The sequence below is a fragment of the Aethalodelphis obliquidens genome, unplaced genomic scaffold (genome assembly GCF_003676395.1).
Source record: "Aethalodelphis obliquidens isolate GAN/ISIS:26980383/991018 unplaced genomic scaffold, ASM367639v1 scaffold11, whole genome shotgun sequence".
In the NCBI taxonomy this organism is placed as follows: domain Eukaryota; kingdom Metazoa; phylum Chordata; class Mammalia; order Artiodactyla; family Delphinidae; genus Aethalodelphis; species Aethalodelphis obliquidens.
This window is the reverse complement of record NW_020837955.1, coordinates 986,755-1,000,242: the sequence shown is the minus strand read 5'-3', so window position 1 is coordinate 1,000,242 and position 13,488 is coordinate 986,755. Positions and strand designations below refer to the sequence as shown.

Sequence of the window (13,488 nt, the reverse complement as noted above, 5' to 3'; positions counted from 1 at the left end):
ACACGATCTGAAGGGCACAATTCGGAGTGTTGAGGATTTTGAGATGCTTGACATTGGCTCTGGCGACGTGGCTCTCAAAGAATCGGCAAGGGCATCTGTAGCTCAGGCTGACCGGTTTCCCTAGAGAGGTAACGAGAACAAAGCAGCTTGTTATTATCCTGCCAGGCCTTGGGGATACAAGTGTGTCTGAGTCTGCAGCCGAGTGATCAGACGGTGGAATGAGGGTAGGATGGGGAACGATGGGAGGAGTCATGGGTGCATCCTGGCAGAGACCTTTTCCTTGGGCAGCGCAGGGAGCTCTGAGTGGGCTGAGGCTCAGCTTCTACAGGGCAAGAGGCCAGAAGGACCTGAGGAGAGCTGGACCTTAGGAGGGTAGGGAAGCTAAAATCGGAAGGCCCCTGCTTGGGTGTCTCAAGATGAAGGACATTAATCACAGGAGAGAACTGTTTCAGTCCAAGGTACTGAGGTTCCTAGTTATTCTTTGCAAAATAAACTCCTCCATGGCCAACTGAGAAAGACTTCCCGATTCAGGGACCAGGGAGGGGGAAGAAGGAGGCTCCAGGCTCACTCTCTCCCAGGAGCCACTGCAGCTCCCCTGGGAATGCTCCCCTCCCCCACCTGCAGTCTTCTCTGTCCTCACATTTACCTTAAGCCCAGGCAACCACGAAAGAATCCCACCGGCTTCCTACCTGGGCGTCCCCAGAGGGCAGGCAAGGGCCCATCTTCTCCCTGCACTTCCAGGGCTGGAGGGAAACGTGGCTTTCATTGCCTGTGCAGGGATGCTCCAGCCTCCTGGGTTGTATTACATCTTTGTTTGCCAATTCACCAATTTGCAAAATACCATAATTGACACTCATTAGTGTAAATTAGCAAAGGGCTCCTGCAGAACCCACAGCTCACCCTGGAAGTCTAGAATTGCAAGCTCCGGGGGGTGGGTGGGTGGGTACTGACTTTTGTGTGTGTGTGTGTGCGCCCGCGCGCGTGTATGTGTGCGCGCGTGTGTGTGCGCGTGTATGTGTGTGCGCGCGTGGATGTGTGCGCGTGTGTGCGTGTGCGCGCGTGTATGTGTGTGCGCGTGTATGTGTGTGTGCGTGTATGTGTGTGCGCGCGTGTGTGTGCGCGTGTATGTGTGCGCGCGTGTATGTGTGTGCGCGTGTGTGTGCGCGCGTGGATGTGTGCGCGCGTGGATGTGTGTGCGCGTGTGTGTGTGTGCGCGTGTATGTGTGCATGTTTTCTGCAGATTTTATCCAAGCCCTACTTAATACCCCAAATTATTTGAATTTGTGGATCCTTTCATCAGGGATTAAATGTAGGTCTGAGAATATTTAGTCCAGAGATTAAAAAAAAAAAAAAAAGTTTGCCTGTTTACAGAGCTCCCAGAGGGCTCCTGGTGGTTCTGAAGCTCCATATGTGGGGCAAGAGAGCTGGGGAGGCCTGTGAGTGAGGGACTTAATTTTTTTTCCTCAAGGCTGAACTCCGTCAAGAGATGGCATGGCCAACAAGTCAGGCAGAAAGCAGACCACCTGGCCCCCCAAGACCAAACTCGACTCCCTGAAAACCAGGAAGAAGAAAGCCTGGCTTCAAGGCTCTCAGTGACTCGTGGCACTGGAGAGCCTGGAGCAGGCTTCAGGTTTACACCTGGGCTAAGTCCAGAAAGTCGCTGCTGGGGCCTGGCTTTTAGCAAGTGTACCGGGTCCCTGCAGAAGTCTGTATGGCCCTGTAACCAGATCACCTGGGAAAGTGGCCTGCAGCTGGGGGCTGGGTGGCCAGGGTAAAGGAAGAGCCAAAGTCTCCCCTCCGAGTGTCCTGCCTCCAGGTTCCCCTGAAATTCTCAGGGGTCCTTCAGAGCTGAGCAGAACCGGCATGTGGGGCCCACTGGTGAGGCAGGACTGGTCCCAACCCCAGAGCAGCAAACTGCAAGGTGCACAGTAGGACAGCTGCTGGGGGCAGCGCTGTGCAAGATGGGGGCTGCTCCTCCCCCGTGTCCCTGAGATGCTGTTCTGAGTCCATTAGCGAAGCAGTGGCGATCAGGCCAGAAATCAGAGCCCATTCTGAGCTCAGAACACAAGCTTTCTCTTTCTCTCTTCTCCCCTCTCCACCTCCTGGGATTATCCATTTCCTTCAAAGGCAATTTTTATTCCTGCTCCCAGGACCCAGTTGCCTGCCTGTCAAGTGGAGAATTTCAACAGGTTTTTTAAAGTGACAGAGCCCCAAGTGTTCTTACCAAGAGAGCTAGGTGCTGTGTCCAGCTGGTGACCTTCCTGCCAGCTTTTTGTCAATATTACTAACTTTTCCAACTGTTTTGCATGTGGTCCGTGTACAGGCAAGAGGCCTGACTGGTCCAGATGTTACCCAGGGCTCGGGGGAACTTGGCTTCTGGTGAACTTGGCTCCGCTCCGGAGCAGTCCTTCCACTCTAATGCAGAGACAAGAGCGCCCAAGCCAGCCCCTCCAGCCAGGCCTAGGAATGGGGCCCACCCTGACTTTAACCCCTAGAAGCCCAGGGCATCCGGGGACCCAGCTGCTTGGCTGAGGTTAGCCAATGGAGGGAGGGCAGGAGCCCGAGTCAGAGCCTGAACAAGGGGACCCAGCATGGGTACACAGGCTCCAGGTGGTCAAAAAGTTCATTCTGGCCTATGCGTGCAAGGAGAGCCCGACTAAGCGGGAGCCCAGGACCCTGACTTGGCCACTTGGCTGCCAAGAGGGCAACTCAGATGGGCAAGCAACCAACCCTTCCCAGAGTCAGGAGGAGTCTGTGGATGAGGCCCCCACTCCTCTGTGCTCCCCCCAGGTCAGCCATGCCCAGGACTCAAGGACCTGGGTCCTTGCATTCTAGTCACTTCTGCAGTTCCCCAGGGGAGGGGGCAGCTAGAAGAAGCACCATTTCCTCCCACAGCTGGATGATGACACGTCTACTCTCACCAAACCACTCAATTGTTAATACCCAAACCAGAGTGTGCCCCATGACCTGGGTTGGGGGTGTCAGTGTCAGTGTAAAGACACAGGCTAGGATACTTTTTCAGCTTACAGAAAAATTCTGAATTCCCTTTGGTGCCAGTCTCTCTGCAGCTCTGACCAGCAACTTGCTACACTTTTAAAGAACACTTCCCAGGTGGTCAGCCACCAGCCAGTGAGAATGCAGCAGAGGTCTTCAGCTGGCACCTAGCAGACTGCTCCAGGGCCTGGGGCCCTGCACAGACCTCAGCTGCACCAAGCACAGTGTCCTTCAACCCTTTGCAGGATTCGTTGGAAACTTCGCAGCCAAGAAAGCTCAGCATGGCCTGACCGTGCTGACATGGTTTTGTTTTGTGCGTTCAGAGGCAACAGTTTATTTTGGTTTGCAGCAGTGGTGTCCTGTAACAGGACAGTGAGATTTCGCTTAAGCCTCAAAAGGAAAAAAGCTCTCTCCCTCTCACAGTGAAACGGTGCACCACCTTTCCCCATGGCCTGAAGCCTTGGCGACTGAACTTTGCTGCAGCGCTCACTCCGAGATAGAGCAGTGCTCGCCTGTCTGGCGACAAAGGCGCCAGCCTGCAGGTGTGTTTTGGGGGCTGGGCAGGCGCATGCATGACCCAGATCGCCCCTGGGCCTCTCCTGGGTGACCCCAGAAAGAGGCAGGGAAGGCACTGTCTGGACGCGCTTCCAGCTTCGCCGCGTCGCTGCGGACCGCGTTGCGGTACAGAAGCGCAGCCAGGCGTTCGCTGCAAACCCGACAGCTGCTCGGAACGATAAGACTGCGAGGGACGCCTCGCAGCTGCACCCGATCGCATTGCCACCACAAGCAAGTCGCGATGCCAGACAGGCTTTGCAAAGCGCTCTCTCCAACAGGAACCGCAGAACGCATCTCCAGCGCGGTGCTCAGCGGGGCCTTGGCGCGGGCCGGGGCAGAGGAGCCGTGGCCCCGCACGGAGCCAGGAGCCCATTCTACTCTGGAAACCGAGCTGGGCCGCGGGAAGGCACTAGCTGGGAGGTGGATGGTCAAGGGCCAGGGACCCGCGGCTCCCGACTCGGCTCCACACCTCCGCGCCCTCCCGCTCCGGCTCCGAAAGCGCCCTGGGCGCGCTCGCATCCAGTTATCCTGCCCGACCTCGCTCTGCAGCCCGCCCGAGGTCTGGCGGCCGCTCCCGCGTCCCGGAACCCGAGCTCAGCAGCGGAGTGCGAGCCTCAGCGCGGGGAGCGCTACGCTGGGGACCTCAAACGCCGCACGCCGAGGGAGCGCGCCCCGCGAGGTGGGCTGCCTCGACCTCCCGGGTGCAAAGCGGCTCGGATTAGGTTCGCTCGGGACGGCGCGGGCCGGGGCAGAGGAGCCGTGGCCCCGCACGGAGTCAAGAGCCTGGCGCCTGCCCACGCCTCCGTCGCCGGGCGCACTCACCGTCGCTGAGGCACAGCGCAGCCAGCACAAGGGCCAGCACAGCGACGATCTTGGCATCCATGGCAAGAGCGGGCGGCGGGTGGACGGAGGCAGGACGTGGAGGGGATGCGACTGCGGAGAGTGAAAGTGCGGCAGCAGGAGGCGCGCGCCCAGCACTTTAGAGGCGAAAGCGGGGCGGGGTGGGGCGGGGCGGGCGCGCGGCAAGGGGCGGGCCTGGAGCCGAATTCTGCCTGCGGCCCGGGGCTCTGACCAGAGTCCCCTCCCACGCGGCCGCTCCCCCTGTCCCCTCCCTCCCACCCCTGCTCCGCGCCCGGGATGCTCCTGGGCCTGCGGTGCGCCCCAGCCTTTGACCTCTCGGTTACGCTGGGCCCTGCTTTGTAGGCCTAACCTGCACCGAGGAAGTCAGCCGCTCAGTGAGGGTCGGGGATGGGACTGGTTACTGTTCCCATTATGCAGATGGAAAGATTGAGTCCCAGAGGCGGGAACAGAATGAGAACCAAAGAAAAACAAACAGGTCGGTCCTAGAGGTGAGGGCCAGCTAGGCCAGCTGCGTCCCGGGTAGCTAAGAGGGTCCTTTTGGGGGAGTGTAGGACCTGGAGGTGACCACCGGCTTCAGCTCGCTGCTCCGCGGCCGGGAAAGCTGGGACTAAGGGAAACAGACTAGTCTTTGCAGTCAGAGCGACTCCGATTCGATTCCAAGCCAGAGCTATAACTTATTAGCCGAGCCTCAGTTTCCTCAACTGTGAAATTGAAGCTCTAAAATAGAGTGCTCTGCCACCGAAAGGAAATAACGGCAGTTCGCCCTGGAGGCTCTTAGTAAACGTGAATTTACTTAGCCCTTTGCACCCCTGCTCTTTCCACTGTGAAATGGAATAAACCCAGTTCCCACCCCGCGGAGGGGAGCTGTGGGATTTGACTTGAGACTCCCCTCCCGACCACCACGAAGTGCTCAGCACTGCGTCTGGCACATAGTCTGTACTCAAGAAATGGAAGCTAGAAATAATTGTTTACACTTCAGTTATTTTCTCCCTCTCCCCAAAGGATGCCCGATGTGATGAAACAACTCCCCTCTCCCCCCACATCCAGGAGGGAGAAAGACTCCACGTCTTTCTGGTGCAGAGAACTACACCCACGGGGTCGTTTCTCGGCGGTGTCCAGCCCTCCTGGTAGGTTGCCGCACCCTAACCTGGACACCCGAGATGGCCCCAGCAGAGCACAGGGTTGCAAGCAGGCGGCGGTCTGGGAGGCGCAGGAGCGAGAAGAGCGCCCTTCTGAGCCTCACCAGTGGTCACAAGCCTTTCCCGTCACCTCCCTCTGCTCTTTCCCTCATAACCTGACAATGGAGTGGATTCTGTCCCCGCGTCCATTCAAGGGGTGTTTGGTGGGAACAAGTCTCTGGAGTCCCGGATCTCTGGCTTTGGGGGAGTGGGCGGAGGCGTCCGGCCTGGGCTCAGTTGCTCCAACTGGGGGCCAAGGGAAGGGACAATCAGCAGGAAGCTGCGAGAGCCCCGGGTTTCCGGCCGTGGGGATGGGTGTCTTTTGCATTTTTCGTTTTTTTTCCCAAACTACTTTCGCGCCCAATTAGGTACTCTGTGAACCTGTATTCATTCATTCATTCATTCATTCATTCACTCCGGGCCGAGCCCGCTTCTGGGTGCTGGGTGTAGAGCAAGGAATCCCACTGACTTGGTCCCTGCCCTTAAAGAACTAACAATCCAAAAAAAAAAAAAAAAGAACTAACAATCCAATGGATAAGACGGTCCTCCGGCATTCCCCGGTCTCCGCATCCTCTAGGGAGACCTGGGGCGGGTAATCTCCCAGTTGGAGCCCTAGCCCGCTGCTGACAAGCTGGCGCGCGGCGGCTGAGCTCGGACGCCCTCTGGTGGCGAAGTCTCTCATTTCCCCCCTTTCCCCCCCCCACCCCGCGCTCCTGCGGTCCGAGTGGATCAAGACTCAGGCCTGCCCCAGATCACTGCACAGACGGGTGAAGCTGCAAGGTTCAGTCATATATCGGGTGGCCGGGACTTAGGGCCACACCACAGAGGCCAGAGCCCGGCGACAGCCGCGCTTGTGGAGCCTTACCTGCAAGTCCGGCCAAAGCCAATGTCAAAGTATCTCGCTTGTTTGCTTTTGGTCACAAATCGGTTGTTGCTCCCACAGCCTGAGGGAGCCACTGGCAGGGACCCGCGTGGGCTGAAGGGAAACCAGGGCTTTCTGTCTGGCCGCGCCCCGCAGCCCCAGGACAGACATTAGTGTGGGACCCATCAGTGCCATCACTTCCTCCATTCATTCATTAAAATTCTTATTGAGCACCTGTTATGTTCCAGACATGGGATAAGTGTTTGAAATACTTCAGTAAAGGAAGCACAAACAGACGAAACAACCCAAACCCCCTTCCTCCTGGAGTGTACATTCTGGGGGATGGGGGAAAAGAAAATGGCACTATACATAAGTAATTAAGCACGTAAACTATGGAAGGTCATTAAGTGCTTCGAGAAAATGGACCGGTTGGCAAGCTACTTAAATTTAAAACTCTGCACAAGTCAACACTCTGGGGACCAGACTGTGCCTTTTTAACCTGGGCTCTGGGCTCTGTCACAGGGGTGCCTCCCAAATTCAGGGTAGCAGGGCCCACTACCCTTTCTCCTCTGTCTCTTGCTTATGGCACTATCTCTGCTTAAAAGGCTCCACCTTTCTTTCTCTGCCAGGAAACTCAGTTCCCTGTCAAGGCCCAAAGCAATGCCACCTTCCCTATGAGATTTTGCAGATTTCTCCCACACTCCGCACTCAGAGCTGCAGCTCCTCAGAGACACCTCAGTCATGAGGCGTTCAAGATGAGAGGGAGGCAGGGGTCTGGCTGTTGGGTTAACAGACAGGTGCATCTCCAGGGCTCGATTTTGTACTATGGTCTCTAGACCCCTAGTGACAGTCCAGGTGCCTGCCCACAGCCCTCTGCCCAGCAATAGGCTGTTCACACCTTCAGAGTTCAGTGACTGGATTTTGGAGAAGGACCTTAATACAGGGTTGAAAGTTTGCACCCAATCATTGTTTCCCAGTGTGAAACCAGTAAGATGACTTCAGGTGGTACTCTGAAAACATTACTTTAAACAACATAGATTTATAAACTTATTTTTTAAAGTAATAAAAAAATAACTAGCACATTAAAACAGACATTTCAGATATTGCTCAAGACTGATTTCATGATTTAAGTTTTAAAAAATAAGTAGATTTAAACTACCAAAGCATGCAATAGTATAGGTGGTTGGGGAGATAGCAAAAAGTCAGACAGGGGTACAAAAAGATCTGAAGTTTGAAAATAAATAAAGAACATTTTTAAATTGCTTGACATTCCCCCTTTTATAAACAAACCATTTGGTCTCAAAGTAGTAAAACGAAATAATACAAAGGAGATATGGCATCTTCACTCTTGCCATCCAGATAAGGCCAGAGAATGCTCACCCAGGAGTGTTCAGGTCCTAGGAAGGGTGTGGGGATCCATGAGATCCCAACCCCCTGCCCTGGATACCCATGACCCTCCCACCCCAATCATGAGTCTTCTTTCATACAGCCTTGAGTGCGGGCCTGGAGGGGCTACACCCCACCCACCCCTGCTCTCCCACCTTTGACATCTCGCATCGGGGTTCACTGGTATATGTCCTACCCTGGGAACCAGGAGGCCCGTGAGAAAGACAAAGCCTCGATGCTATAATCTGTGGAATGGGTATATTATCTCTCAGGGTTGGCCTTTGGATTTACTAAGTGTGAAAGCACTTGGCACAGAGAAGGCCTTCAGGAAGATATTTACACAGGACTTCAGTTTGCTTTCTCTGAATTCGTCACATTTGGTTCTGACAAAGATCACACCAGCAGGATAAGCCCTAATATCTCAGCTCTGAAGACAGGAGCCTGACGTTCAGAGCGGTTCGAGGCCTTGGCCAACATGGCAGAGCTGGCCAAGGACAAAGGCGCAACTCTCTGGACCAGCGTCTCTGGATTCTGGAACACCAGTGTGTGCGGGGATGGAGGTCACTTCCGTGGCAGGTGTCTAGGGAACCTCTTGGAGTCCTGTTCCCAGGGCCTGGGCTTAGCATCTGTCAGGCTGACTATGTTTTCATTGACTGGATCCAAAATTGACCTCAGGAGCCAGTTCCAAGAGCCTCAGTTCATCCTGGAGGGAAGGACCCAGGGAAGCTGAGGCAGGGCTCCTGCATGGGGCTCGCTCTGTGCTGGGTCCTGGCTGGCTCTGGGACACAGCTGCAGGCAGCGCTCACCCTAGGTGAAGGTGCACGTCCAACAAGCCAGATCTTCTGTGTAAGGTGGCTGTACCCAAACACTCTCCCTTGATGGACACTTGGAAAGCAGGGGTGGTATTTTCTGGGACATCCTCGCGCCCTCAGCCTGCACACCAGCTCCCACAGACCAACGCAACTCTGCCTGCACCCCATCGCCAAAATCAGTGGAGGCAGGTCCAGATTTGCTCTGTCAATCCTAATCCTAACCCTCTCTCTTAGTACCTTTGCCTTTGGGCAGCCTGGCCTCAGCATCTGGAGCTCCATCAAAGTTTCTGGAGCTGGAGTATACACCAGCCCCTACCATAAACCCCTGGGTGATAGGAAGTGTGTGCCCTGGGGGATAAATAACATTTACACAGGAGTTACTCCGTGCTGTATACCTTTTGCCTCCTTTATCCCCACATCTACCTGCGAGGCGGGTTCAGTGTTAACCCCATTGCCCGGATTTGGGAACTAAGATCACACGGCTACTCTTTGGCAGAGCGGGGATTTAAACCCGCTTAGCCTGCCTCTGCAGTAGAGCTGTTCCTGGTGAAGGACAGAGGAGTAGATTTGCCACGTAAACTAGAGGACACCCAGTTAAATTTGAATTTCAGATAAATGTGTCTCTTTTTTTTAGCATAAATATGTTCCACATATTGCATGGTACATAGTTACACTAGAAGGAATTATACGTGGTTCATCTGAAATTCAAGTTTAACTAGGTGTGCAGGATTTTTATTTGTTGAGTCTGGTAACCCGACCCCAGGGTCTGACACTCAATGGAGCCCCTCTCTGTGGGCTCCCTGCCTGCAACTTCAGGACCTGTGGGCAGAGGGTGGGAAGGGCATTGGGAAGGTAAGTTGTGAAATCACCCACTTTCTCAGTGAGAGAATTTCTTGAATTTTACTGCGACAGTCTTATTATGCTGGCAAGTGGCACATTAAAGCAGTATGGGAGTGATCGTTTTTTATTCTCCTTTTTGCTATGAACAGTTTAATGACACACTAGCCCCAATCCTGACCTTCCAGAAATAGTCCTGGTCATGCCTGAGGCAAGGAGATCCAGGCTTCTTCTCTCCAGCATCACCAGCCCTCCTCTTCCTCTGGTCTGGGCAGGTGAATGTGAAGTCCAGCTACTGACACCCTTTCTGTCTGTTTAGGAGGCCTGGGCTGTGTACGGGGGAGGAGGAGAAGCCGTCATGCCAGGAATGAGCATCACATGAGCAGTATCCTATCTGGAGGGATTCTCAGATGTTGAAAGAGGTCAAGCACTGTTGTGGGTCATGGAGGAGGGGCTGGGCCTACTGCCTGCACAGCTGGGCCCCTAGTCGGAGAAGTAAGGATCCCAGCCCCACTGGCCCTCCCTGTTCAGAGGAGGGACTTGTACATTTCCTCCACCTTACATCCCTGTGGCCAGAGTCTGAAGTCTTTCTTCACAGATGTGCTGGACAAGACTGCACACGGAGGCTGCCCGGAGAGACTTTCAAAGCCAAGTGCAAAGGCGGGTCCCCCTGGCAGCCTGGCCCAGGGGATGTAAGTGGGAGATGGACTCGGGTGAGGATTGCCAGCACCTCCAAGGTACGCATCCTCCCACCCCACCGCTCAGAAGCAGACTGAAGAGGTTAAACAAGTTGATCATTAAAAGATATTTTTGTTTGGGAATAAATTATCGATAAAACTTTGTAAATTAGCGGTGGTGTTGTTGTTTTTAAGCAATGCAAATCCAGGATGCTGACTGGGAGTTTGAGTCTCACCCATGAAATCTCACTGGCTTCCAGCTTCCAGCAACCTTTCTCTTCTTAGGTTCCCAGAATGAAGTTTTTACGTTTGTAATCAGACTGATGGATCACTGATGCTCCCTTTGTCTCTGTAAAGTACCCAAGTTTTGCCTCACAGCCCTAGGCTTGCCACCAAGAGATGCTATACTTCTTTCATAAGTCTGCAATCCAACTTTCCATCCATTCGTCCACACATCCATTCACCCTTCCACCACCCATCCATACATCTATCCATTCCTCTATACACCCACTCATCCTTTCATCCAACCATCCCCCATCTGTTCATTATCCACCCAACAATACATCCATCCATTTGTCCACTTATCCATCCATCCACCCACCCCTCCATCTGTTTACTCACCCATCCATCCATCCATCCATCCAACCACCCATCTACCTGGCTCTCCCTTTCAACCACTCCACACCAATTCTCTCCAGGTACTGCTCTAGCCCTGAGAAGCCTTTTCCACCAGGAACAGAAAGATGTACCTCCTGATTTCTGGGCCACAGGGGAAGAAGAATCAAGCATAAAGGGCCCAAAACTCAGAGATCACCCGCAAGCCCTCACCTTGAAACAGATCAAAACCTTCGCTCTCTCCTTGCTGAAGGAATGGGCTCCCAGAAAGGCAGGGAAGGTTTCCTGGCTTCCCATCCAGGCAAGGCGCTAAGGAGGGACGACATCTGAGTACCCTTTACCTCTTATTGCCCATCCCATGATTTTCTTCCATAAATAACAAAAAAAAAAAAAAAAGAAAGAAAGAAAAAAACAGCAAAGAAACAAACCTTTATTTCACTGTTTACTCCTTTGCATTTAATGAGCAGTTGTTAACATGAGTAAAGCCATCTGATGATTTTTGCCAAATGGAAAAATCTCCCTACAGGGGCAATAAAACAATATTCAGGGTAGAGAGAGGCAGTCATAAAAGGCATTACCCGGTTGTAAACAGAGACGGGTGGTGGTGATGTATTACCCCTGCCTTGGCAGGTTTCAACAAAGTTCTGAGATTCCAGGAGGGGCTCTGACCCGAGGCAATATTTACTTCTGCGGCTTCTTCCGCAGGTCAGTGTGGGTATAATTCTGTCTACCAGTTGACTGGAGCTGAGATTTTGAGCAGGAAGCTCCAGCCCTGAGCACTCATAACTCAGGAGGGGTCAGGAACCCCTGCCCAAAGTGGGCCAAGAAAAGCACATTGTCCTGTCCTGGCTGGGCGGGGTGAGAGTCGCTGCACACCAGGCCATTATCAACAGAGATGGGTGACTTCAGTTTGTACCTGGTCCAACAGCACCACTGGTTTGTGAAGTTGTAGGCTGTATTTCGTCCCAGTGCCCTCAGGAGGCCCATGCTTTTCTGATATTCCACCATGCAGAGATAGCAGTCTTAGCTGTATAAGAATCTCATGCCTCAGTAGAAAGAGCCCATTAGACCTCACACAGATCTTGAAGTCTGAAGGAAAAGCAAAGCTTAAACTTATGCGGACGGCCGTCCTTCCTTAGGGACCAAGCGCGAAGCCGCCTTTCGAGGCTGCATTTAGCCTGAGGTCCTGTGTGTGAAGAGAACCACGGCCGAATGTCAGACCCTGACGATTCCAGAGCTGGGTCACACTGCCAGCTCAGCTGAGCTTCCCAGCAGCGCTGTAGGGTGAGCGTGCTCGACCCACTCTTCAGATGCTGACACCCAGGCCCAGACAGTGAATGGACTTCCCATCACCTGCTGAGCTGGCAGTGCAGACCAGACTCTGCCCAGAACTCATGCTATGGCCCGTGTGTTCCCAGCTTGCTCCAGTTTGGGTGTGGAGGTGCCTGTCTTTTGGTTGCTTTGGACGTGGAAGGGAAGACTCCCCCCTGACCCAAGGCCCACTTTGCAGGGCACTGGCTGGTATGTAGTAGGGATCTGAAACTTCACAGTTAGGTTCTACCCTAGAGCTGAGAGGAGGCAGCTAATAACCCTACAGATAGCTGACCGCAAAGACCAGAATGAGGCCCCCAGTCCTTCGGTCTGTGTCTGAGGCCTGCTCTGGGGTCTGCAGAGCCTCGGAGGCCCAGGCCAACTGGGAGCCCCAGCGTGGGCCATGGGCCTCCTGTCTCATACCCATTGGCGTCTTCCTGGAGGATTCCAGGCATGGCTCTCTGGGCTCCTGACGAGGGCTCCCCTCATCCCTGCCCTAGCAGATCTGGACTCCTCACAGCTACTTAGAATGGAACATTGTTTATAGGAGCTAGAAGAGGTGGTGGGATCTGCTCTTCCCTTTTGGTGGAGCCAGAAGCTTGGAGGACGGCACGCTTCCATTCTGTGTAAGTGCAGGAAATGCCAGCACTTATTAATTATTTACGTCTTCCCAATTTACAACTCTTCTTGGCTTATGAAGCAGTTCTTGCATGCATTTCTCTCTCCCGCTGAACCAGGGGCTCTCATCCCCATTTTGATGACAAGGAATGAATCCAGGACTCAAAGACTTGAGGGAGGTCGCTCAGGTGGCGGGTAGAGAGGCAGGGTCCTGGGGGGTTTCACGCCCTCAGCTGCAGGACCTCTAAAGGCTGGTGTACACATTGAGAGGGTTGGGAGTGCCATCAGGATAAGCAGCTCGTGCAGGGGTGAAGGTGCAGCTGCTTCAGCAGATTTGACCTTAGCAAGACGCCAGGAAAACTATTCATTGCCTGTAGTCACTGTTGGCCACCTCAATCTAAACACAGAGGCTTCTCAGGCAGGTGTCTGCATGCAAATGGTCCCTGCGTCAGACCTGACAGCAAGAAAAACAGGTTTTGAGCACCCACTGCTCACCGCACCCCCTTGCTGCTTTCAGCCTGGCACCTTAACAGGCTCTTAAATGGGAGCTTATTTTCTGTAAGCACCTGCCCCTGGAATTCGGGCAATCATGGTTTCAGTGAGAACCAGCCTCTCTGCAGGCCTAGGAACTGATAGGAGATGGGAGTGAAGATAAATTGATCTCTTTACCCAGGGCAGCTCCCCATCAGCACTGGGGAAGGGGAAAGGGGAGGTGGAAGGAGACAGGAGGGCAGGACAGGAGAGCTGTACTGAGGTCCGGGGAGGGAGGGCATTTCCCAGGA

The 13,488-nt window shown here is 54.0% G+C and overlaps 1 protein-coding gene across 5 annotated transcripts in view; it reads right to left on the bottom strand.

Annotated features, from left to right (window-relative positions):
• CXCL12 (C-X-C motif chemokine ligand 12) overlaps positions 1-4,523 on the bottom strand; it is a 28,641-nt gene extending 24,118 nt beyond the window's left edge. For all 5 annotated transcript variants that reach the window (XM_027111851.1, XM_027111853.1, XM_027111850.1 and 2 more), the window contains exons 1-2: positions 4,372-4,523; positions 3-120 (exon numbers count right to left, since the gene is read on the bottom strand). In XM_027111851.1, coding sequence (XP_026967652.1) covers positions 3-120; positions 4,372-4,432 — 179 coding nt within the window. In that variant the 5' untranslated portion in view covers positions 4,433-4,523. The remainder of the gene's footprint in view (positions 1-2; positions 121-4,371) is intronic.
• Between the last annotated feature and the right edge of the window lie 8,965 nt (positions 4,524-13,488).